Source organism: Daucus carota, chromosome 3 (assembly GCF_001625215.2).
Source record: "Daucus carota subsp. sativus chromosome 3, DH1 v3.0, whole genome shotgun sequence".
NCBI lineage: Eukaryota > Viridiplantae > Streptophyta > Magnoliopsida > Apiales > Apiaceae > Daucus > Daucus carota.
Genome location: NC_030383.2, coordinates 7,500,497 through 7,526,823, shown reverse-complemented (window position 1 = coordinate 7,526,823; position 26,327 = coordinate 7,500,497). Strand labels below are relative to the sequence as shown.

The 26,327-nt window shown below is 36.0% G+C and overlaps 3 protein-coding genes across 3 annotated transcripts; 2 read left to right on the top strand and 1 right to left on the bottom strand.

Moving 5' to 3' along the window:
- Positions 1-7,556: 7,556 nt before the first annotated feature.
- Positions 7,557-11,331, top strand: LOC108213290 (monocopper oxidase-like protein SKU5). The gene is made up of 9 exons (XM_017385069.2): positions 7,557-7,798; positions 8,214-8,323; positions 8,412-8,682; positions 8,766-8,901; positions 9,085-9,451; positions 9,941-10,306; positions 10,389-10,467; positions 10,657-10,862; positions 10,955-11,331. Exons 1-9 carry the CDS (start codon positions 7,652-7,654, stop codon positions 11,052-11,054), a joined length of 1,782 nt encoding a protein of 593 aa, XP_017240558.1. The 5' UTR covers positions 7,557-7,651; the 3' UTR covers positions 11,055-11,331.
- A 1,554-nt stretch (positions 11,332-12,885) lies between these two features.
- LOC108211736 (putative F-box protein At3g16210) lies at positions 12,886-14,295 on the top strand. Its single transcript, XM_017383413.2, has one exon. The coding sequence runs from the start codon at positions 12,976-12,978 to the stop codon at positions 14,137-14,139; it is 1,164 nt and encodes a 387-aa protein (XP_017238902.1). The 5' UTR covers positions 12,886-12,975; the 3' UTR covers positions 14,140-14,295.
- Positions 14,296-14,982: 687 nt separating this feature from the next.
- On the bottom strand, positions 14,983-21,390 carry LOC108214484 (DEAD-box ATP-dependent RNA helicase 7). Its single transcript, XM_017386493.2, has 14 exons — positions 20,715-21,390; positions 20,124-20,258; positions 19,884-20,024; positions 19,655-19,766; positions 19,272-19,342; positions 18,619-18,773; positions 18,425-18,536; positions 17,408-17,509; positions 17,263-17,323; positions 17,005-17,173; positions 16,817-16,913; positions 16,638-16,732; positions 15,558-15,691; positions 14,983-15,389 (listed from the first exon to the last, which is right to left on the bottom strand). Exons 1-14 carry the CDS (start codon positions 21,189-21,191, stop codon positions 15,190-15,192), a joined length of 2,061 nt encoding a protein of 686 aa, XP_017241982.1. The 5' UTR covers positions 21,192-21,390; the 3' UTR covers positions 14,983-15,189.
- Between the last annotated feature and the right edge of the window lie 4,937 nt (positions 21,391-26,327).

The window sequence follows — 26,327 nt, the reverse complement described above, 5'->3', positions numbered from 1 at the left end:
AACTGATATATGATCTTTTTTTCTTTTAGATGGCCTCTGGTTTAAGTGGTTTGTGTGAGTATATATAACGAATAATAATATTTATGGTATACTTTAATTGTCCAAGAAGCTAGAAACTTGACAGACAAGGTTTGGATCAAGCAGTTCTGTTCTAAAGTGGTCAGGTGCTAAATATTTGCCATAAACATGTTATAGTTGAACTAAACTGAATATTATCATCACTAATGTGGATTTATTATGCTGAACATCTGCAGTTATTTACTATCTACTAACATGATCATAAAAGAAGAAAACTTGGTGGTCGGAGAAAACAAAAAGAAAAGCAAATATCATGGCGTACTAAGTATTCTTTACAAAGGAACTTCTGACAATTGCATATTTTGGCCAGGCCACCGAGGAGGGAATTTGTACTCTCTTTTCATGTATCACGAGTACATACGTGCCCCAGTGATTTACATAATTTTCTTCGAATAGTTTCAAGAACACAATTCAGTTGGATGGTTAAATATATGATTGCAGAACTCAACGTTCGTAGTTTGTAGATGATCATGATACATCTCCGATGATCATGATACATCTCCTAGAATACCATATTCTACCCAGCAGTATTATCACAATGTGGAAATCACAATATTCAATGGGCCTATTTGAAAGTCAGAGGTTTAGGGCAAAATTAGAGGTTTAGGGTGGTTTAGAGGTTTGACTACTAGAATCCGCTAATGTAAGTGTTTGGTAGTTAGCGGATTGAAACATAGGTTTGGACCCAAAAAGCTAATTTTGAAAAAGCTATTTTGAGGAGTTTTTTGAGTTAGAGGTTTTGGTTTGTATCATAAAAAACTAATCAATCAGCTATTAACCAAACAGTTTTACGAGAAACAGCTAATTCAATCTGATGCAGTATGCTTATCAACTAGTAATTAACACTAACAGAGAGATATGGACTAGAGAGAGAGATGGAGAAATACAGTTAGAGAGAGAGGAAGAGAATTGAGAACAAGAGTGAATAATATTCTGCATAATGTTTTTACAACTCCTTTCACCAGCTTTATACTGGTTTACAGACCTATAGCTCTATAGGCCACCACTTCTCTAACAGCTTGTAACTACTTTTGGCGCCCAAAAGACTAAATTTCCTATTTTACCCTTACAGCTACATCATACCCTCCTGCTTGAACAAGAAACTTGCCCTCAAGTTTATGTAAACACTTTGAAATCCGGGTACTTCTGCACAAATGATTCTGCAACCTCCCATGTTGCCTCATGATCATTAAGCCCTTCCCACTGTACTAGATACTGAACCTGGGCTGCATTTCTAACCTTGACCATTCTCTTATCAATCACAGCTTTTGGTCGTATAGGTTGGTTCTCCTCATTAAACCACACAGGTACATTTGCAGTACTTGGTACTGGACCCTCATAAGCTTCCAACTGAGAAACATGAAAGACATTGTGGATTTTGGCCTTAGCAGGCAACTGTATTTTATAAGCAACTTTACCAATAACATCCAACACTTGAAAAGGCCCATAATATTTGAAAGCCAGCTTTTGATTCTCCCTCTTTTGCACAGAACTCTGCTTATATGGCTGCAACTTTAACCAAGCCCAATCTCCAACAGCAAACTGCCTTTCAGATCTTCTCTTATCTGCCTGCTGTTTCATTCTGTTCTGAGCTTTAGTGAGCTGAAGCTTAAGAGTTGCTATCATCTCCTCCCTCCTTTGTAAGCTTCTATCCACAGCTGCTATCATACACTCTCCAGGCAGATAAGGTAAATGTAATGGTGGTGGTTGATTATAAACTACCTCATAAGGAGTTTTACCAATGAAATTGTGGAAATGTGTGTTAAACCACCATTCAGCCAAAGGTAACCACAGTGACCACTCTTTAGGACAATCCCCACACATACATCTGAGGTAAGATTCTAGGCACCTATTGACCACTTCTGTTTGACCATCTGTCTGTGGATGGTATGCTGATGACAGTAACAAGTTAGTTCCATGAAGAGCAAATAGTGCTTTCCAGAATTGACTCAGAAATACTGAGTCTCTGTCACTTACAATGGTTCTGGGCCAACCATGTAGTTTAAAAACATGGTCAAGATAGCACTGTGCCACCTGGATAGCAGTGAATGGATGACTCAATGCCATGAAATGAGCACTTTTACTCAGCCTATCCACCACTACAAATATCACTTCCTTCCCTTGAGACTTTGGTAATCCTGTGATGAAGTCCATTGAAATATCCACCCAAACCTCTTGAGGAATTGGCAGTGGTTGCAAGTAACCAGGGTATGGACTAGCATCATATTTAGCTGCTTGACATACCTGACAGAGTCTCACTTTCTGTCTGATTTCCTTAGACATTCCTGGCCAATAGAAGAGTGTTTTGACTCTCTTTATAGTGTGATCCCTACCAGAATGTCCTCCTTCAGGAGAGGCATGTTGCCACCAAATCAGTTTGTCTCTTAAAGCTGCATCTGAACCTACCACAATCTTGCCAGATTTTTTCAGAAGACCATTTTGCAAAGAAAATGTATCCACAAGTAGTCCTTGTTCCAATTTGCCCTTAATTTCCAACAGGTGTGGATCCTGATCATAACTTTGTATTAACAATTCCATTAAATCAGAATCTACCACTGAAATAGCCATCAATAGTATTTCTGACCCTTGCACTCTAGACAAAGCATCAGCTGCCACATTCTCACTCCCCCCTTTATATTGAATTTCATAATCAAACCCCATTAATTTGGATAGCCAAAAGACTTGAAATGGAGTTGAAATTCTTTGTTGTAACAGCCATTTTAAGCTCTTCTGATCAGTTTTGATGATAAAATGACTCCCCATTAGATATTGTTCCCACTTTTGTACTGCATGAACCACAGCTAATAATTCCTTTTCATACACAGAGAGTTTCTGCCACTTAGGTCCCAAAGATTTGCTTATAAAAGCCAAAGGGTGTTGATCTTGCATCAGTACAGCACCAATGCCTGTTTTTGATGCATCAGTTTCCACCACAAATTCTTTGTTGAAATTAGGCAAAGCAAGCACAGGTGCAGTACTCAAGGCAGTTTTCAAAGTCTGGAAAGCATTCTGGGCCTGTTCATTCCAAGCAAAACAGCCCTTCTTAAGCTGATCTGTTAATGCCTTACTGATAATTGCATAATTTTTTATAAATTTTCTGTAATACCCAGTGATACCCAGAAAACTCCTCAAATCTTTGACTGATGTAGGTACTGGCCAATTCACAATTGTGCTAATTTTCCTGGCATCAGTCTCCACCCCTTTGCCAGAAATAAAATGTCCCAGATATTCTACTTTATCCATAACAAAGCAGCACTTGCTTTCCTTGGCAAACAAAGAGTGAGATCTCATAAGATCAAAGACCTCCTTCAAATGACACCAATGATCATCTAAAGATTTACTATAGATGAGAATATCATCAAAAAATACCAGCACACTCTTCCTCAACAAACATTTAAAAATAGCATTCATCCACCCTTGAAAAGATGCTGGAGCATTTGTGAGTCCAAAGGGCATAACCAGAAACTCATAATGCCCACTATGAGTTTTGAATGCTGTTTTAAACACATCTTCAGTATGCATTCTCAGCTGATGATATCCAGCTCTAAGATCTATCTTACTAAACACCTGAGAACCTGAAAGTTCATCAATTAATTCATCTACTACAGGTATAGGAAACCTATCTTTTACTGTTTTCTTGTTCAACTCTCTGTAATCCACACACAACCTCCAGGTGCCATCTTTTTTCCCTACTAATACAACAGGAGAAGCAAATGGAGATGCACTCTGCTGAATGATACCCTTCTGCAGCATCTCTTCAATTATGTTTTCTATAATGTCTATCTGTTTTAAGGGATACCTGTAAGGTCTGATGCTCACAGGATTGGATCCTTCCTCCAAGGGTATTCTGTGATCAAACAAACCTCTTTCTGGTGGTAACTGCTCAGGTTCTTTAAATATGTCTTTGTACTGTTCCTTGAGCTCCTGCAACTTACTGTGAGTTCCTGGAGTACCAGTTATGTGTGTTTCCTGAGATCCTTCCAATTGAGACAATTCACCTCTGGTGTCAACTTGCCTCAATTGTAGTTGTAGTAAGCATAATTGAGCACTATTCTGCAGTAGTTTAAGTGAAGGTTGGTCCTTAAGTACCTTCAGCTTTTGAGAAGCTACACCTTTCAATTTCACCATCTTGCCATCACTTACAAACTCCATAACCAGTCTCTTAAAATCCCAATTTATACTTCCTAGAGTACTGAGCCACTGTACTCCTAAGACCATGTCACAACTTCCCAATTCAATTAACAAAGCTTCTGCAGTAAATGAATTTCCTCCTAACTTCCAGCAAAAATCTTTAACCATCTGGTGGCAAGGAATGTGATTCCCATCTGCCACTGTTACAGCCTGCAATTCAATCTTTTCCTTCTTACATCCCAACTGGTGTGCAGTTTCAATGTCTAAAAAATTGTGAGTGCTGCCAGCATCTATTAAAATGTGAATAGGTTTACCCTGCACCCACCCTTGCACTCTCATGGTGTTAAATGTATGATTTCCCATCAATGCATTAACAGAAATACAGGGCTCACTATTACATTCCTCAGGTATTGTTTCTTCTAATTTCTCTTCCTGATTGACAGAAGTTTCATCACAAGGAATTTCCACAGTAAACAGTTGTGCCTCTTTGAACTGGCATTTATGTCCTTTCTCATACTGCTTATCACAATAATAGCACAGTCCCTTTGCCATTTTCTCAGCCCTAACCTCAGCAGGAATGAACCTAAAAGGTTTTTGGTTTTCTTTAGTAAATCCCTGTGAAACTGGCTTAGTCTGAGGTGTAGGTAAAATAGGTTGTTTGGTAACTGTGGAAAAATTTGATTTAGAAACAGATGGAGACACAGTATACTTGTTTGTTTTCTGAGTGTTATTCAAAGCTTCCTCCTGTAACCGTGCATACAGAATTGCTTCAGTTACTGAAACTGGCTTAAAGGCTCTCACAATAGGCTTAACAGCAGGTTTTAAGCCTCCAATAAAACTCTCCAGTACATAAGGTTCAGGAAGAGTATGATTACTCTGGAGTAGTAAAGAGCGTAAATTCTCAAAATCATCAATATAAACTTCTAGAGAAGAGTATTGTTGCAGTTTGTTAAATTGCTCAACTATATCATGACTAGCCTCATCTCTAAACCTTGCACTCAAATCAATCACAAATTCTCCCCAATCAACTTGTTTACGAACAGACAGGTAATTAGAAACCCATACCTCAGCCTTATCAAACATATACAAGCTTGCTAAATCTACTCTTTGTTCTTCTGGAATCTTACACAGCGAAAAGTATTTAGCACACTTTTTAACCCAACTTTTAGCTCCATTTCCATCAAATCTCGGAAATTCAACTTTAGGAGTAAAACCTAGGGTTTTGATATTACCTCCCTGATTTGGAGAAGAGGATTCGCTCCTATTCATGTTCGGAGTAGCTCCAATATCTTTCAGATTCCTCATCATGTGCAAGATTTCTTCCAATTTTCCATCAAACCGAGACTCATTCGCAGAAATGCGATGATCATCAATTGCCACAAAGTGATCGTTAATCGAACGAAATTGATCCTTAATCTGTTCGTCCATTCCCCCAGTCGACGAGCTTCGCGTTTGAGGCGCCAGTTTGATTAATGGAGGTTCGACCGCTCTGATACCATTGATGCAGTATGCTTATCAACTAGTAATTAACACTAACAGAGAGATATGGACTAGAGAGAGAGATGGAGAAATACAGTTAGAGAGAGAGGAAGAGAATTGAGAACAAGAGTGAATAATATTCTGCATAATGTTTTTACAACTCCTTTCACCAGCTTTATACTGGTTTACAGACCTATAGCTCTATAGGCCACCACTTCTCTAACAGCTTGTAACTACTTTTGGCGCCCAAAAGACTAAATTTCCTATTTTACCCTTACAGCTACATCACAATCCGTTAGTCAAAACATCTATTTCAATCCGCTAGTCAAAACATCTATTTCAATCCGCTAACAGCTAATCCCCAAACAGGACCAATATTTTGTTATTTTAATTTAAATTAAGTTATATTTATATTGGGTTAAATCTTAAAATGCTCACCGAAGTTAAGGGTTAGTATCAAATTAGTCATCAAAATTAACGAGGGATCACTTGAATCACTAAAATCAAAATAAATATCAAACATATACCTCGTACATGTGCTCAAGAACTCTAGCAGATCTCCATTTATAATGGAGAACTTCATCAAGAAGCTGCCTTGCACTGTCAAGAATGGTGATCAATGGAAGCACAATGAAATATCAAATAAAAGAACATTCATTTAAACCAGGATTACATCACAACAAACAACTACTCCCTCCATCCCAAATTAGATGTTGGGCATGTAACTTAAAATGCATTGACCGTTGAGTTCTGAAATTTAATTTTTTATTTTTTCATTTAATTTCATATTTAAATTTTTATTTGCAAAAATAAAATTTTAAAAAAAAGAAATGTAGCTATGCGGTCAACGAGTTCTGAAATTTAATTTTTTTTTCTAAATGAAAATTTCATATTTAATTTTTTATTTGCAAAAATAAAATTTTAAAAAAAAAAGTAATATAACTATGCGGTCAATAGACTTTAAAGTGCGTACCCGAAATGAACGAGCTCATCTAATTTGAGACGGACGGAGTATTTAAAACAATGCATAAGAATATTATTGATTGCTCAAACTACAAATGCAACTAACAGTCAATTATTATGCTTCCTCTCCTGGGCCGATCTTGTAGTGAGTAACAATACAGATCAATTTTAAACAAATCAATTACAATCAATCAATTACATTTTAAACAAATTACAATTAATATTATTTTAAACTACAATCAACTACATTGTAATTGTAGACTACAATCAATTATATTTTAAACAAATTTAAAACTATCACAAATAATACGATGACTGTAGACTACAATCAATTACATTTTAAACAATATCATCCTATTGATTGTAGTTATAAACAATAGTATTAATTCTGATTTATACACTAGTTATACATAATCTTCGATTATCGGAAAAAAAACACTAAGAATTATACATGATCTTCACTATATTGAAAATATTTGTTTATTATGATTTCCAATTTATTAATAATTAATTTCATAATTGTGTCATTATATTCACTGGTACTTACCAATAAAATAGCTCACTTTAATCTTATCTTTAATCTTTAATCTATACTATATTCAATCAATACAGTATTTAAAAATTATTTTTATTTTCTTAAAAAGGATACTATCATCACTCCTCTAATAATTATTTATGTATTTTTACGTTGGCATTACATAACAAGCTGGGGAGTAAATACGGAAAATATATAAATTTGGTAAAAATATAATTGGGGACAGCTAAGATGGTCGTGATATTGGAGATATTTATTTCGAAACCGTACGCGGACATTCATGGCAATTTATTTAATTTTTTTTCGAAAGAATGGTTATACACGGTAATTAACCATTAAAAAGTAGAGAAAAAGACAACAAGTACTTAGGATTCAACAGGTAGTCATAGGCTGTTCAGTTTACCACCTGACAAGCCAAACCCCACAAAATCTTCTCAGTGTGTCTGAATTCTCAACTAATCATCAATGGCGATCGCAGGATCAAATGGGCTGTTGTGTATTATTTTTCTCGTTTGTTACATGTTTGGACTTTGTTTTACAGATGATGCTTCCAAATATTTTGATTTGGAACTGTCTTATATCACCGCTTCTCCTCTCGGTGTCCCCCAACAGGTCACTTTTCGTGCTCTATGAACAACAGTTTTAGCGTCAGAAAACGTAGAAATAATTGTTTCTTGTTTGAATGTAGTTCAGATACAAACGCGGGTTTTAGATTTTTGTGGTCAAGTGTGTGTTTTTCTTTTATTTGAGCTTGTAAAATAGTTTTTGCAATTTTGATTATGTCGAATATCGAATAATTGTCGTTTGTTAACGGATTGGCCCCCAAGTGATAGTGTATTGGTTCGGTTCAGTCAGTAATTCCACTGTTTTGATATATGTAGTACTGCATATACTAATTGTTGTTGATATGAAGTATTGCTCCAAGTTGTTAAGATTGTACAAATAATCTGGATTTGTCAAGGAGATGATTTGGGTGAAATAGTATAATGCTTTGGTTTAACTTGGTAATTCTTTACGATTGGTGCAGGTCATAGCGGTTAATGGGAATTTTCCAGGTCCTACTATTAATGTAACCACTAATGAAAATGTCTTTGTGAATGTGAGAAACAAACTGGATGAAAACGCCCTTGTGACATGGTAAGTTGTGTACCTGTGTTGCCTTTATATTTTTACGTTGTTTTGGGAATTTATTTTGAGTGTTTTGAGTATACTGGTTTGGTGTTAGGCCTGGGGTTCAAATGCGTCGTACTTCTTGGCAAGATGGGGTTCTTGGCACCAACTGTCCCATTCCGCCCACGTGGAACTGGACCTATAATTTCCAGGTCAAGGATCAGATTGGAAGCTTCTTCTACTTCCCATCGCTTAACTTTCAAAGAGCGGCGGGTGGATTTGGTTCTTTTATTATTACCAATCGGAAAGTTATCTCATTGCCATACAAAATGCCTGACGGAGATATAGTCATTTCAATCGGTGATTGGTATACTAAAAACCACACGGTTAGAAATTGCTGTTAATTCAAATGTTTTTATTGTCTATGTTCTCATTTTGTATATGCTTAAAATTTATTCTTCCAAAATAGGCCTTGAGGACAGCTCTTGACATGGGGAAGGACCTCGGGATGCCAGATGGAGTCCTGATTAATGGCAAGGGACCTTATCAGTATAATGCAAGTGTACCTGATGGCATTAATTATGAAACAATTAGTGTTGATCCAGGTAATGATAAGGCCGTATTAATCTTGTATGTAACACTGCAAGCATTATATTTTAAGTTTAAGGTCATTGTCCCTTCAAGTATATCCATGAGCCAGCAAAAACTTGTATCTGATAATATTTCTGTCTGTTGACTTCATTTTAGGACTCCATGGTTTAAAATGACTTTGCTGTCTTGTGCTGTAGGTAAAACCTACCGAATTCATGTGCATAATGTTGGTGTCTCAACATGTCTGAACTTCCGTATTCAGAACCACAAATTGCTATTGGCAGAGACCGAGGGATACTATACACAACAAAATAACTTTACTAGCTTAGATATCCATGTTGGACAATCTTATTCTTTTCTGGTTACCATGGATCAGAATGCAAGCAGTGATTACTACATTGTTGCGAGTCCTAGGTTTGTAAATCAAACAGTTTGGCAGAGAGTTACTGGCGTTGCAATCTTGCATTATTCAAATTCTAAAGGAAAGGCAATCGGTTCTCTTCCTGACCCTCCAAATGATTTTTATGATAAATCGTACGTGGTGAACGAAGCAATATCAATCAGGTTTGTTATCAGTCATAATTTTTTTAATTAGACACTTCCAGTTCATTGTATACATCAAATTTTCTACTTGTTAGCGACAATTGCTGACAGTAGATACTTTCCTGTCTTAACTTGATATCACATATTGTATGAGCACATATGTAGATATCTGTGCATATAATGTTTATGTACATCATGTATACATGTATCAAGATCATTTACTCAATTTGTTAACTGTTGGATATATGTGTTTTAGAATGTTGGAAATTGAGCACTTATGATGGTAAACATTGAAATTAGGGTTAAATTTGTCAGAGCAGTTTTGTCAAGAGTTGATATATAGGAATGATTATTCTAACTATTTTTGCAAGCTAAGAATTGATGGTCACACTGTCTTAACACCTTACAATATGAATGTAAATTCAGTGATCCTGAAGTGAATGTCTTCCATCATTTGAATGGTTTGTACCTTTTTCATTTATTATTGTGTTGAATTATCCTGTTGCTCAGGCAAAATGTCTCAGCGAGTGGTGCTCGCCCTAACCCACAGGGGTCTTTCCACTATGGTCAAATACCAGTGACTGATACAATTGTCTTAAAAAGTGTTCCCCCGGTGATGATTGATGGGAAACTCAGAGCTACTCTAAATGGTATTTCATTCATTAATCCTGATACACCCATTAGGCTAGCAGACAAGTACAATATTAAGGGGGATTACAAGCTCGACTTCCCCAGTCGACCACTCAACAGACCACTTCGATCGGACAGCTCTGTCATCAACGCTACATACAAAGGATTTATCGAAATTGTATTGCAGAACAATGATACAGTAGTTCAGAGCTTTCACATGGACGGCTATTCCTTTTTTGTAGTTGGGTATGTTTTTTTTTTATTTGTGCAAATATCTACATTTGGAACTTCTGTGAAGTATTAATCTTGAAAATACGTGTGAATATAGGATGGCTTATGGAGAATGGACTGAAAATAACCGGGGCTCCTATAATAAGTGGGATGCTATAGCTCGCTCCACCACACAGGTTTCATTATAAATTACTTGTATTACCTGCTTTTTTATACTATGCTCTTAAAACTGGTGCCTAGTGTTAAACTATGTTTCCTTGCTAGTATGTTTTCTCAAGTTTATCTTTTCTTCCAATAATTACTTAACAAACGTGGACTATTTTATTTTTCTATAACAAACGTGAATTTTGTATTTTGGCGCAAAGGTACTTCCCGGAGGATGGACAGCAATTCTAGTATCTCTAGACAATGTTGGAGTGTGGAACCTTAGAGCTGAGAACCTGGACAGATGGTATTTAGGGCAAGAGACATATATGAGAGTTATTAATCACGAAGCTGATCCTAGCAACAAAACAGAATTCCCTGTCCCTAATAATGCTCTCTTCTGTGGTGCTCTTTCACGATTGCAGAAGTACGATGTTACATTGGTTTTTCTGTCTTTATATCTTATTCAAGTTATTAATTTAGAAATAATCTTTCTGGTTTTGTATTATCAAATTTCAGGCCACAGAAGTCCTCAGCATCAATCATCAATGAAAGGTCAAATTCGAACTATCAGCTGCTTCTGGTGACACTATCTGCTTTCATATTCACGTGGTTATGATCTTCATCACAATGGCGAGGCATTTGCGCATGTTTGTCCGTAAAAATGAAGCAATTACATAACTTAGGAAATTAAAAAAAGTAATTTCTTTTAGACTTGGTCCATTGGGGAGGTGGCATACTTGTAACGAAGATAGCCAAGATTAACATAATTTTTTATTTCTTCCCTAATACTAGTATGGTAACTAATTTGGTTTTGATACTGGTTAGTAGAAGGATTCCTATTGACTTGACCAGGACCAATTTCAGTTCTTATATAGCATGCACATTGCTCTTAAGATTATTTATAATCTGGTATTGACAATTTTTATTATAAAAAGTTTTTTTCTCCCCTATTATCTTATATTTCCTTTTGTTATATAATCACACCATTACAACTCCAGGAGCTAATCAAACTCTCATCGTTAAAGCAGGAGATGATTATTCTATATGTGTTTGTTTTAGTTCTCTGCCAATCTTGTACAGTCCTCAACAGATAAAGTGTATAACACGTGGTGGTAGATTAAGGCATTGTGCTAGGTGTTTTGATGCTTGTTTCAGTGACTTGAATGAGCGGAATCATACTTTCCTAGTTTGTGGATGCTGGATGATGAGGCATGCCTATGTGGTGTGGTAAAGTCCTCAAGGCATCGTGGACTCTAAGGCTCAGTTTTGATGTGGATAATCCGTGTTGTTCAAGTGCCCGTACGTGTTGATGGCTTGGCTTCTTCAACGGTGGTGAGTTTGTGTTATATACTGAAGATGACATTTCTCTTTTGTATAACTCACACAAGAAAGAGGCCAGAATTACGCCAGTCCTGATTACTATTCGTGAATCACAGGATCCCAACAAGTTGACTGGGAGACAGTGCTCTAGTCGAGGAGTTGGGTTCATGGGTTGACACAAGTAAATTTTGGCTCAGATTGATTTGTGTTGATAGCGCAAAACTATAGGACTCGTATATAAGGTGGCAAGAATGATGAGGCTTATGAATAGGATTATAATATCAACTTATGGTAGCTCCGAATCAGCCATGTCAAGACTACTGTCTGGCCTGTGGTTCCATGTCTGAAAGACTGAAACTGAAACCACACTTGTGGTTCCATGCCATTAGTTAGTTGCTTCCATGAGTTTTAAATTTTGAAAATAAAAGAAATTTTAAATACTTTTATAACAATTTTTTATATAATAGGTAAAGTTATATATGTGTGTGTGATATTTAGAATAAATTTTATTAAATTTAATAAAAATAACATAACAATATAGTATTTGAAGTTTCGGTAACCACTCCAACACAGCAGCTTTTCTTCGACTAATATAAAAGAAAAGACATCTATATTATAATTTCGATAATAAAATACTAAATATCATATTCAATGACTTAAATATCACACTCAAAATAATCTCGATATTATATTGAAACATTGCATATAACATGTTCTCGAGAGATAGTCACATATATCGCATTAGAACGTTTCTTCTTTTTATTAGTTCACAAAAATATATTTAATATATATTTTAAATAGATTTATCGTTACCTGAATTTTCAAAATATTGATTGAAATAACATTACATCACTTAAGATCATGTTCTAAACACTAATTTGTACTTCCTTCATGCCAATAAAATATATACGTTTTTTTGACACTTTTTTTAAGATTTTTGTAAGTATAGTTTTATAATTTTTTTTGATTGTTTTCTTAAATAAAAATTTGATATTTAAAATTTTATTTAAAAATGAAAATTTCAAAAAAATATTACAGAATTATATTTTATTGAAATATTAAAATAAAACGGCGAAAGTATGTTTTCCCAAAAATTAAAAACATCGATACTTGGGATTCATATGTTACCTAACTGAAACCTTAATTCTCCGGATTGTCATAGAAAGCACTAGCTACTCATTCAAAACCCTAACATTTCGTTCAAATCCTAGCTACTCATGTCTACTCCGACGACCGGTGATATGATCTCCGATGATCTCCTTACTGAGATTCTTGTCAGACTTCCCGTGAAATCATTACTCCGTTGCAAATCAGTGTGCAAGCCCTGGTTATCCCTAATTTCAAACCCTAATTTCACCAAGTCTCAATTGAAGCACAGTCAATCCAAACCAGGAGCTGATCAAATCCTCATCGTCAAAGCAGAAGATGATTACTCCAGGTCTCTGCTCCATCTCGATTCTCCTCAAACGCGGACCCCACTCGGCCATCCTTTTTCACGAGGTGATTTCTCTTTTGATCCCCAGTTCGACATTGTTGCTTCTTGTAATGGCCTTGTTTGTGTTGCCGTAGCTAATGGCCCCATAAATAATAATCCATGTATCTATCTTTGGAATCCTGCTACTAAACAATCCAAACTCATCCCCCCTCATAGTTTACGGGGCGAAATTATGTCGGTGGCGTTAGGATTTGGTTTCGATCCCGTAGCCGATGATTATAAGGTTGTTAGGATTGTGTCTTTCTTGAGTGCTGACCCGAGGGCAGCTGAGGTCTATTCTGCAAATACTAATGTCTGGCAGAAGGTAAAGCCTGATTTATCGGAGGGTGGGAAGCATTATTATAATGTCCCGGGAGATTTTCCAGAGGAAGATGAGTTTGATGTTTCTGTGAATGGTTTCTTGTGTTGCTTGGGATATTATGGTATGATGGCTTTTAATTTAAACACCGAGGTGTTTACCATTGGTCTTAAGTTACCTCTTACTAAATGTCTTGACGCTTGCTTTGGTGATTTCAACGGTACTATTGCTGTCATTACCTCTCAGAAGAGTGAGCTGAATTACACATTTAGCTTGTGGACGCTGGATGATGAGGCATGCCTTCATGGTGGTAAAGTTGAGGCATCGTGGACTTTAATGCTCAGTATTGATGTAGATTATCCATATCCTCGTGTTTATGGCTGCTTCAACAGTGGTGATTTCGTGCTATATACTCAAGATGACAACTGTCTTTTGTATAACCCACACACGAAAGAGGCCAGAAATGCCCCTGTTTCGATTTCTATTCATGGTCGAATTATAAAGTATAATGAGAGCTTGGTTTCGGTCACAGGATCCAAACAAGTTGACTGGAACGCTCACGAAGATAATTTAGGGGACCAGCACTGATTCTGGTACTCATGTCATGTTATTAGTATTGTTATATTTGCTTTCCTGAGATGGCTACATCTATTTATTTCTGTTTTTTGTTTCCTCTGTTGAGATAATTTATGTGGAGGATTCTATGTTATCAAAGTTGAAAGAATTTGTTTAGTTTCTCGAAAATTATGCATGTCTTATTTTAAAGACAATACGAGCCATCTGTCAGAAGAAAATATTATTTTGTAATCAAATACGAGCTAGGAATGTTTTTTGTTGCTCTACTAGAGGGTGAACAATATATTTGAACTTCATTTCTTTTCATTCTGATATCCTATTATCAATTTTCAGCACTCTTTTTCTGTGCATCCATTGGGTGATGTCATTTAAATACTTATGGGATTTAAAACACTAGCAGTTTGTGTGATTTTAGAGTTACAAAAAGTTGAAGGATATGAAACTTAACTTGTCCTTGCATGTATAGCAAGTTTTATACTCATTTTTAAAATGGCCGAATACTTTTTTTTTAATGCATATAAATTTAATCTATAAGTAATCTTCTACATGCCGCCCCCAGATAATAAACACGAGTTTTAGATTAGGCAACCAATTGAATGGCAAAATTCATTCAAGCACCCAAAAGCCTTCAGCTTAATCAAATGTACAGTACTATTGCACTAAACAGAGCTGTAGCTTCTGATGAGCTTCAAGCCAGATTCAGGCACTCTTCTGTTATAAAACATTGTTCGCACAATTTATGCTCAAATATGCTTCAGAAAGATATAAGGTACATATATATATAACCAAAGTAATTCTAGTGAAATCAACTATCGAACATAAATTCTGACAAAGAGAAAAAAAAAAAGAACTACATAACATAAAACAGAGATAGAGCTCTCTTTAGTATTTAGGTTCAAAATTGCTCACAACTTAAAAATAGAAAACAAGTTTATTAAGAAGTATTCTGTCTCTGAGAAATTGCTTGCAATAAATTTCATCATTATCAAAAAATTGTATGCCCCTACTGCATGACTAACTTTAACCATAACCCTGGTATTTGTCCGACTAGAACATATATCTTCACCATCTGTTTCTACCACCACCTCTCCCTCCTGAAAATCTGTCATTTCTTCGATCATTAAACCCACCACCTCTTCCCCCAGAAAACCTACCACCACGACCACCACCTCCAAATCTTCCCCCTCTGGATTGCTCCTTCTCTTGCAACTCTGGCAATTCTGTTACCACCGTTAAACTCACACCAGCTGCATTTTCCTGACCTGAAACCATTCAAAATATATAGGATAAGTTATAGACTGAGTAAGGTTTAGAGATGTAGATGATGCAACAGTTCTATAGTTCCAAATTCATTTGGGTGTACCTGCTTTAAACTGAAAACACATAATGATATCTAGAGATTTTGACAATGGGCAATATCAGCGACGTACCAGAAAGAAATGTATCCAAATCTGCTGCAGACACATCAAATACAGCTCCCCTCCCATCAGCTGTAAGAGCAAGACCCTTGACAGTTTCAACTTTCTCTTCTGGTAAAAACCTCCTCAAGATACTAAAAGCAACACTGGAGCATCAAACAAGGGACATTTAGTTTTTAGGTACAAAAGTTCATTACTGTAGCCAATATATGCTTTCACGTAGCCAGACATTAGCTGAATAATCCAAGTTACTGAAGGACATCATACCAGATTAACCATGTATACAACAGGCAAACAATAAAAATAAGCATTCTTCATAGAGATAAGAGGCACACAATAGATTCCATCTTGAGAACACGATCAGAAGAACAAAGATAGTATATGATCAATGAACAAAGGTACTGCACTTCCCATCCTTTAAAGTCTGTCACCCCATAAAACATGACACATTCCAAGTACACTTGGGACAGCACAAACTTTCAGTCAAACAAGAAAAAGATATTTTCTAGGTATGTGCTACAGGGTACAAATTCAAGATCCAAAAATCATCAATCAACAGAACTCAGGTGGCAAAGGCAAATACAATACACTATCACAAGGCTGCCTTAAAAGCATCAACGCAACCCAAATATCAAAACAAATATCATGTTGAGTACGTGATGCCTTTAACACAACCCAATTGATTAACGGTCAAACCAATAACTGATTACATGATCAAAAGTTAATCCCGTGAATGTATCAATCACAGAAAAATTGGTGAAATCATATTTTACGGAAGTCAATAGACTATCAATAGTTAAGAAAACTAAACCCCCTATTTTTTAGGATTAATTGACAGCTAGTAGCAAAGCTCCTCCTCATTAATTCCAAATGGCAAGAGGCATAGACTCGAATCCTCATCCCTTTGTGTGTACTAAAAAATCTAAAGCAATAGATATATTTAATAATTTAATAATAAACTAAAAGATATCATTAACACAAGTAAACCATGATTACTGTTGTTATGTAGAATTGCATACAGTTTCATTTAAGGTATTACATATGATATGATATAAATCAGAAAGTGCAATGAATATGTAGAAAGACACTCACGATGGCGTGTAAATGGGTCTTCCAGCCTCAAGAAGTAATGTGGTGAAGTTCTCCATAGAAGTAAGGAGTGACCTACTCTTAATCTCAGTATATCCCTGTACCAAACAAGTCAACACAGCTATTGAACTCGTGTCACAGTTTTAGAATATCTAGTATATATAATCAAAAACAGAACTCACAGTGGTTTTGGCAAGTGCCTTTGCCAGCAGTTCTACTGGTGTCAGTCCAGAAGTACTCATTAGCTCCTCGGCGGCAGACTTAAAGATCGGAATTACACTGCAGCAATTTTTGTATAATTGATTTAATTGAGAGCCAAAAGGAGAACTGCGACTCATTGATAGAAGGCATATACTATATAAATACATACTTATCAGAAATTTCATTGATTGTTTCTACAGCTTCTAAGCCAGCAGCTTTAGCAATATCAGCTGGCTGAGGAGCAGCCATATGTTCGAACTTTACACCGGATTCTCTCTCTATCCTAGAAAAGTTTGACCTTCTTGGATCATAAAGCATAACAGCAACACCAGATTTTCCTGTATAAAATGAACACTAGTAATAAAACACAAAAAAGAATTTGGTAAAGGAAAGAAACATGTTCCAATATCACACAACAAAAATTCACCTGCTCTCCCTGTCCGTCCAGATCGATGAATATATGCTTCTACATCACGTGGAGGTTCACACTAGAGCATAGGGAGGACACCATAAATCACATACAACGAATATAACCAGGGAAGGGGAGGGGAAGAGAGAGAGCGATGACAAACCTGAATGATCAACTGCACGTCATTGATATCGAGTCCCCGTGCTGCCACATTTGTTGCCACCAACGTCATAAATTTGCCTGATCTAAATCCAGAAAGTGTAACCTAAAAATACCATTCATCATTTAAAGCGAAGGTTTTCATATTTCTGAGAATTTTACAGGAATGAACTTTCATAATGGATTTAGTAGAAAAAACATTAATATGGTATCACTACAAGTCTACAATTACTTGAATTCTCATCAGATTCATGTATATTAACATAAAATTAGAACCAAGATACATGAACGTTAAACTTGCTTCGAAAAATTACCTCAGAACTGAAAATATATATAGATGATAGGATTATTATTTAGTTCCTGACATCACAAACTAATCATATAGCCTAGTAAAGATGCAATGTAATTCTTCAATTAAGTATAATACCTTAAAGAAAACATTCTCAATCAATGCTTAGTCCTAACATAACTGAGAGCTGCTTAAATAAGTTAATTAAAAAAAAAACTCAAGATTATTATACCTTTTTTTATTAGCTCCCTCTTCCCCTGAATTTATTACAGTATTGGCAACATGCACATTTGAGGACCTATCTTATTTAAAGCATCTCCAAATTAACATTTGAATATGTCCTTGTGCACTTGAATAGATTTAAAATTATATTTGAACTGTTAATTATTATAGATATCATATTAAACTATTAGTCAAATGTATATAATACAAAACTAGTTGTGGTAGTCAAATGAGACGATTGCGAAGCTATATGCTGGAGTTGATATTTGATAAAAATATAGATGAAGTTTTATTCCTTGGAGAGAGAATTAGATGAGAAGTTTATCGTAGGAGATAGAGGGCCTTCGGTTCTGGTCAAGAACTATAATTGTTATCCAAAAACATGATGTCTTTACTGTCCAAAGTAACATAACAAAGAGACACAAAATAAAGTATCAAGAACTATCACAATGAACATAGTAAATTGACCGCAAGTCCACAAAAAACTTTGCACAAAAAAATATCGCATACCTCGCGTGTGGCCTGTTGTATATCCCCATGCAAAGCACGTGCTCCAGGCAATATACCAGCTAACTGAGAAGCAGAATCTTTGGTCTCGGTAAAAATTATTGAACGTCCTCCACTGAAATAGAAGATACCAGGACATAAGAAAATGAGAGATGTGCCATTATTCGTGCACAAGTTCCATGATCCGAAATATTAACCTGCTATAACAGCGAATAATATCTGGAATGAGCTGTGCTCTTGCCGAACTAGAGCAGGGAATAACAATATGTCTGACATTTGTACTAGCCTTCATTCTCTCATTACCAACAAGATCGGCGGTTTTCTTATCTGGCTTCAGAAACCTGGCAGCAATCTAACATTAACACATGAAAATGTCAGCTCTAAGCATAGGAGGGTCCTTAGAGCAAGTCCAACACTATGCTAAAAGGTTCCCTAAAAATATTATAAAATAATATGTCTTAGTGATTTAGCACATGAGCTCCAATAGTACTCCCTATATCCATTCCCTATTATTATAATAATATTAAAAAAGAGGAAAAGAGGAAAAAAGAGAGAGGGAAATGATGTGGAGGAGAGAGGGAAATGAATATTTTAATGATAAAAATAGTTTAGAAGTGGCTAGCATATTCTAAAAATAGGGAAGGGGAGGCTTGTGCTAGTGATTTAGCACATCACTAACATAGTGTTGGAGTGCAATTTTATCCCATATTCCCTATTTTTGGATTTAAGACTTGATTTAGCACACCTATTGGACTTGCTCTTAAGGAAATACATAGCACTTCAATTATAAAAGATGAGGCTCTATACTTGGCTAAATTTTTTGAAATAACTTATCAGTTGGGAAATGAACCTGCTTCACCCAAATAGGCAAGGTTGCGCTGAATAATAGAGTTTGAACTTTGCTTGCATCTTCTACTTTACCTTCATAGTGTAAAGAAGAGTTAGAAACATCATACGCTATTATAATAGAAATGACCACGAAGACATCCCATCTATGCCATTGTATTCTAACTTCCTAGAGCACAGAATCAAATATATCTTAACAGATATCATGTACCAATAATGAGAAAATGGTCCCACGTCTGAGGGTGTTCTCAGGTAGTTTTTGTTATACACACACAGTCACCCACACACACACACACACATATATAATCAATTTATTAATCAGCTCACAATATAATTTAAGAAATTGTAAAAATTGGCCGAAACGCTTGAATAAGTACATCATATTACCTAATATAAGTTCAACATCATCAACAAAACCCATCTTAAGCATTTCATCAGCTTCATCAAGAACACGGAACTTCAAAGAGCTAAAATCAAGATTTCCTCTTTCTAAGTGATCCTAAAACAAAATTTCGACAGAAAGGCAATAAGTTTCAAGATTACAGAGTCCCATAAACTGATACCTACTTTATATGCAAACTCTCCAGAAAGCTCTAATGGTTCAGTAAAAAGATACCTTGATACGACCCGGCGTTCCCACAACTATATCAACCCCTCTAATCAGCTGCGTATGCTGAGGCTGGTAGGGAGCACCCCCATACAAACAGCATGAATTCAACCCCAAAGACCCTCCATAGGTTTCAAAATCCGCAGCCACCTACCATTTAAAGCAAACTGTCAAACTAAAAACTCAGATTACAGATATTCAAATTTTCTGTCTGGGAGAAGTTCTCTGAAATGGATTCTTGCACAATACCTGTGTTGCCAGCTCCCTGGTAGGCAATAGCACAAGAACACTTGGTGCCCTCCCATAACCAGTCTTTCGTGATCCTTTAAATGCTCCATTTGTCAAGGACTCTAATATGGGTAACACAAATGCTAAGGTTTTACCCTGCAAAATCAAAAAACACAAAAACAGACAGCTTTTCAGTAAAATTAATACAAGACCAAATAGAACAATCAAAAATATATAATATAGAATCATAAAGGCTCCACACCAAAATACTTAAGTTAATAGACCTTAGTAGCAACTAGCAGCCTTTTGGCAATCTAGCAGATAGGAGATTATTGCTTGTTATATTAAATCCCTGCACGATGTTCATATGGTGCAGTCATGCAATAGGCATTTCCGTATATTGTGTTCTTAATGGCTCCTAGACATTTTGGGTTTAAGCACTACTAAAGAATAATTTTAAGAATAACCAACTTCTTAAAACTTAAATGTAATATAACCATGCCTAGGTATTCAACACTTTAATTTCTATTGGAACAAAGTTATAACAACGAGTAAATGCATTTATCAAAAAATACGCACTAGTAATTCATCACAAAACAAACCAATGATTACCTGACCAGTCCGAGCCCTCCCAACCAAATCAGAACCCTCAAGAATAATATTAAACGTCATCGCCTGTATCGGAAACAACGCCTCAATCCCCTTAGACTTCAACTTATTCCTCAACGGCTCCGAAATCCTGAAATTCGACACCGCATTCGGATTCTCCTCCTCTTCCTCCGCTTCCTCCATCAACTTAGCCTTCTTACTCTTCTTCTCCTTCAAATTCACCGGCTCGCCGCGCTCCGAGCTCGTCTCGCTCCTCTCGTCTTCGTCTTCCGATAACTTTCGCTTCTTCTCCTTCTTCTTACTCTTCTTCTCCGAATCAATCGCCGTAAAGTCGTCGGAATCAGATAAAGCTCTCTTCTTTTTCTCCTTCTTGACCTTCTTCTCGATCGAAGAGTCGAGATTAACTGATTCCTTTAGTTTCTTCATCTTCTTCTCTTTTTTCTCGGGGGAGAGATTTTCGGAGAGAGGAAAAGAAGGCATGGTGATAGATACAGAGGTCGTATGTATAATAAGGGGATGAGTGATCTCCTGCTGTAGCTGCAAGCGAAGAATGTGGCAGTGAAAGTGGGCTTGAGCTTGCAGGAGAGAAAGAGAGAGAATAGGGTTTAGGGTTTTGTGATTTTATAGTCAATTCGATGTTTTTCGGCTGGAATTTGGGATTCATTATGGGCCGCTGGATCCAGGGGATTACCGTTGGATTAGAAAAAAGAACTAGGGGTTGTTTGGCTGGAGGAGTGGTATTGGGTTGGAACGGGGAATCGGCTTAAGCTAGTATGGGTTTGAGGTATCATATCTGATATCATGTGTTTGGTTGAGTGCCGGAATCAATATATATAATTTTTGTAAAAAATAAGTTATTAATTTATTAAAAATATTAATAAAATTATTATTGTCATATATTTTTGCATCATTGATTTAATTTTGTATCAAATATTAATATTTCATTACTTAAATAGAAACAATAAGAAATAAACAATAAATGCATCTCATACGTCCATCTCATACTCACCTCCCCGTTTGGGTATCAAAAACTCATACCTTGGAGGTTTAAGGTATGAGTTTCAGATTCTGTTTTTCCCAACCAAACATCATGTATGAGTTTGGAATAGACAAACCCCATACTTAATTCCAAAAACCCATGAACCAAACGACCCTAAGGGTCTTTACTCGAGGAAAAAAAAAGCCCGTAAACAAAAGGAGGTGGAATCATATTATTATTTGGTAAATATTTTTTATATTTATGTGATTTGATTTATAATAGGAAAAATAATAATTTTAACGAGTTTTTTGTGATGAGGTTTATGACAGTTTTTTCTTAAAAAAATAAATAGAAACAACATGTTTCAAAAATATGTACTATTAAATAATTTTTCATCTATTTTTAAACAAAAAATTATTATTGTTGTATGAAAGAATAATATTAAATGGAGCATTTGTCAGTAATTGCAATTGAAGTTGAAAATGGTTACCCGTACCTTTGAAGAAAAAAATTATAATTTTGGTATTTTTGAAAGAAAAATCATTAATCATCAATCAATCAATCATCAATATATATACTTATATAAAGGAGAAGCTAGGGGCGTGTAGGTGGCATCTCACATTGCTCCGTTCAATTTTTCTAATTTTCTGAAATTTTCGGATGAAAAATATCAAAAATTAGAACTATCTTTTTTAGTTTCGGATATATTAGAAGCAATTTTCACAATCTGATTTTGTTTCAAATTTTTTATGGAATATAGCAGCTTGAAAGTTTTAATCTGATTTCGTTTCTGATTATTTAATTATGAAAAAGAGAGGTTGTTGCAAGTAAAAGTAGTTATAGACTGCTATGTGGGAGTCGACAAATCCAAACACGGGAGAAAAATATAGTCTTGACATGATATTGATGGATGATATCAATAAATTAACTGTTAGTGATGTATGTTTGTTAGGTATTCTTTTATAATATTTGTTTTGTTCATCGGACATGTTTTTTTTTTTTTAAATAATCGGACATGTTTTGTTGTTGTTAATTTTTATATGATTTACTTTGTACACAGGAAAATATTATTCATGCATTATCTATTTGCTCCGTTCAAGCAAATTTTAAATGAAGACTGTTTATACATTATCAAAAAATAGAGTGATTGGCACTTTGCACCCATTATGTTTAGACGCTTTTTCGATTTGGTCTCAAACAGTTTTTTTTTGGCAGTATGCACTCCAAAGTTTGAAAAGCGCTTCGCTTTGCACCTTTTTGACCAATCTCCGTTAATTGACCGTTAAAGTTAACAGATTTCAGGTTTTCACTTTGCACCCCGCAATTTTAATTTTTTCATGAGTGTTTTCAAATATTTTTTTTCAAAAAAAAATTGTTATTTTACACCAACTATGAGAAAGATTGTAGAAGGGGGGGGTTGAATACAATCTTTTACAAATTTAAAAGATTCAAGAATAATACACTAAGAACACAATAGACAGAAAAACACCAAGTATTAAAAATACGGGTGGATTGAATGATCCACCCGTGAGATTTTATATAGAAGAATCTGTGGATTGTTTTACAATTCGCACAGCTGCTGGTTCATCACTCAACAAGTTCTAACTCTCAGATTTTTCTCTCAAGTAATTTGAACAAGTTCAACTGATGCTACTAACTTGGTTATATACTCCAAGTTTTACAAAGCTTTTAGCTAGATTACAAAATGCACTCTAATCTAAAAACAATGCTGCACAACTTTGTCTTATGCATGCTTTCTGAGATGTCTTCATCTTTGACCATCATCTTGATTTGATCCAGATTGCATTGCATGAGATAAGTATGTTTCTGCTTCTTCTTTATTTTCCTAATTAGGCTTCCATGTCTATTTTAGTGTAATTCGATCCATGTGATTTGTCAGACTTAAGCTCTAGTCACTTTCAACTGCTCTTTGCTTCATCAGTTGAAAGTTCTGGTTACTTTCAACTGCTATTGACTTTATCAGTTGAATGCCCGGCTCATCAGTTGAATGAATTACAAACTTCATCAGTTGAATGCTGTTCCAGTCTCATCAGTTGAATTCCTCAGCATCATCAGTTGAACACTTTGTCTTCAGTTGAATGCTTGATTTTCATCAGTTGAAACATCATCCAGTCTTCATCAGTTGAATAGTTACATCTCATCAGTTGAATATCCTTCACTTAGATAAAATTACATGGCATTGGATATTTACAATTAGCCATCCTATTCTACCCATCCGTTGATAATTCCCAAAGACAAGAAACATAACAATTACAACTGAAATTTGATAAAGGTTCTAAGTAAGACATGTTACAAAATGTTTATGTTATCATCAAAAATTATTGATTCCTAACAATCTCCCCCAATTTATGACTGGAGAAGATGCAGACATAAATTCTACACTTGATGATAACAAAAACATTAATAAAATAAAATGCAGAATTTAAATACAAGAGTTAGAAAAGATTACAGATGATTATGCTCCTCTAGACTGAGCAGTTACTTGTTCCTAGAAGATCTTCTTCTTCTGGACTTAAGTTTTTCTTCAAGAATATTAATTTGCTTCTGAAAGATCCTGTAGAACCATTCTTCATCACTATCTTGTCTGTTGAGCTTGGATTGGAGAGTCTTCAGAGTATTCAAGCTAGCAACCTTGAGTTGATCTTTAGGTCTGAAAAATCTCCTAACACCTTGATTGTCCCTAAATTCCATAACTGGAGTAGGTTCATGATGAATTTTCTTTCCAGTGTAGGGAATTTTCAGCCTTCTTTGTAGACTAGCATCTGAGTTCCATTCCTTCCTGATCTCAAGGATTCTCTTTAGTACCATTTGCTTTGCAGGTGGTGTAAATCCTCCAGTCCTCTTCATAGATCCATATATTTTTGTTAGAGAACTGAATCCCTCAGAATTCAGAACTCTGTGAAGAGGCCAGATGACATCACCCTTGTTTTTGTAAGAGAATACCAATCTTTCAGGTAACTTTGAAGTTGCTTCTATTCCTCTTACTTCTTGAAGATCATCCAGCTCCAGCTCCAACTCAGAAATTTCTTCAATGTTAGCAATGATCAGATAGTCATCAGGATTTTCAGGTTCTTTTGGAGGTTTAGGAGGGTTAGCCATCCTCTTAGCAACAGACTTGACTTTCTTCTTTGGCTTGGAAGGTTCTTGAACAAGAAAAGCTGGAATTGGGATATCTTCCAAGTCAACTGGCTCCTCTTTTGGCATTATTGGCTCATCATGGAAGTTGACATCTGGATGTACCACTGTGGTGTCCTTGATTGGAGAAGAAGGCTTTGAGATAGGCTTTTCTGGCACTTCTTCTCTTCTCTTGGCTGCCTCAGGCATCTTAGTCTTAGATTTGACTCTCTTTTTCTTTGGAGATGATTCAAGAGGCAATCTTTCCTCATTTAAAAGCTCAGCTGCCAACTCCTCTTCCAGCTCAATAGCAAACCTTTCATCCACCTCTATTTGGTTTAAAGAGAGTTGGGATTCAAACTCCTCTTTTTCACATTCTCTGGCCACCTCTTCAGCTTTTGCATATGAGTAATGAGGATGGCCAGTTCCAATAAACAACTTCTGGCCTTCTCTGTAGATGATGGCAAAATGAGTCTTTAAGGCCACATCTGCACAATCTTTATAACTTTTGATTTCTTGGCCCAAAAGCTTGTATTCATTTTTGTCAGGCCTGGCTAATGGAAAGTAGATTGAGCTTGAGTCTTTTCCAGGCCTGGAGTAACCACAATTGTTTGGAAACAGAGTTGGCTTGAACTCATTCAGAAATGATGGCTCACCCTTCTCTGTCTTGGAGGGAATAACAATCTCAGGTGTGATTACCCTGAGAATTGTGGTTGTGGTTGGAAAAGAGATTTGAGCTGTGGTGGCTGTAGAAGATGTAGATGATTTCTTGCCCAATTGAGCCACTCTCTTTGCAATGGAGTCCAATTCTTTCATCCTTTCAATCTTTTGCTTTTCCCTTTCAGTGTGGAAAGGAGGAGGAATTTGACTGATTAATTCTGCAGGAGTTGGTAATTCTTTCTCCCCCTTTTTGTTAGCAGCAAGTGTAAGGGATGGACTGGGAAGAGAAGCACCAGAGGCAAGAAGAAGATGTTGAAGGAGTCCAGTCTGAATTCTTTGATGCTGCAACATCTCATCCATCCTAGAGTTTAAGATATAGACATTGCCTTCCAGAGCTTCTACTTGCTTTTCCAATTGCAGTTGTTTTTGCTCAGAACCAGAAATAGCTGATTTGACCTGAGCTGGAAGCTTTTCATCAATTTGTTTGGTCAGATCAGTCTTAACAGAGGCAATGAGACAATTGAGATGCTCTATCTCTTTCTGAAAGTGGAGAGATTGATATTTGTGAAGCTTGAGGTTTTCCAAAGCTTGACTGGCAATGGTGGCAGAGATGGCTTGAGAGGAGGATGAGCTTCCAGGTTGTGATTGAAGAATGGTGGAGGCTTGCCTTTCCAGCTCCATGCTGACAACCATTGCATTTGCAGACTGCATGGAGAGCCATGAAGGTAGAGAAGTGGTAGGTTGTTCACCAAGGGATTCCTCAAGAGCATCATTGAGGTCTTCATCACTATCATCATATTGAAAATCATCTCCAGCATTGGCAGGCAGAGCTGTAAATGCCT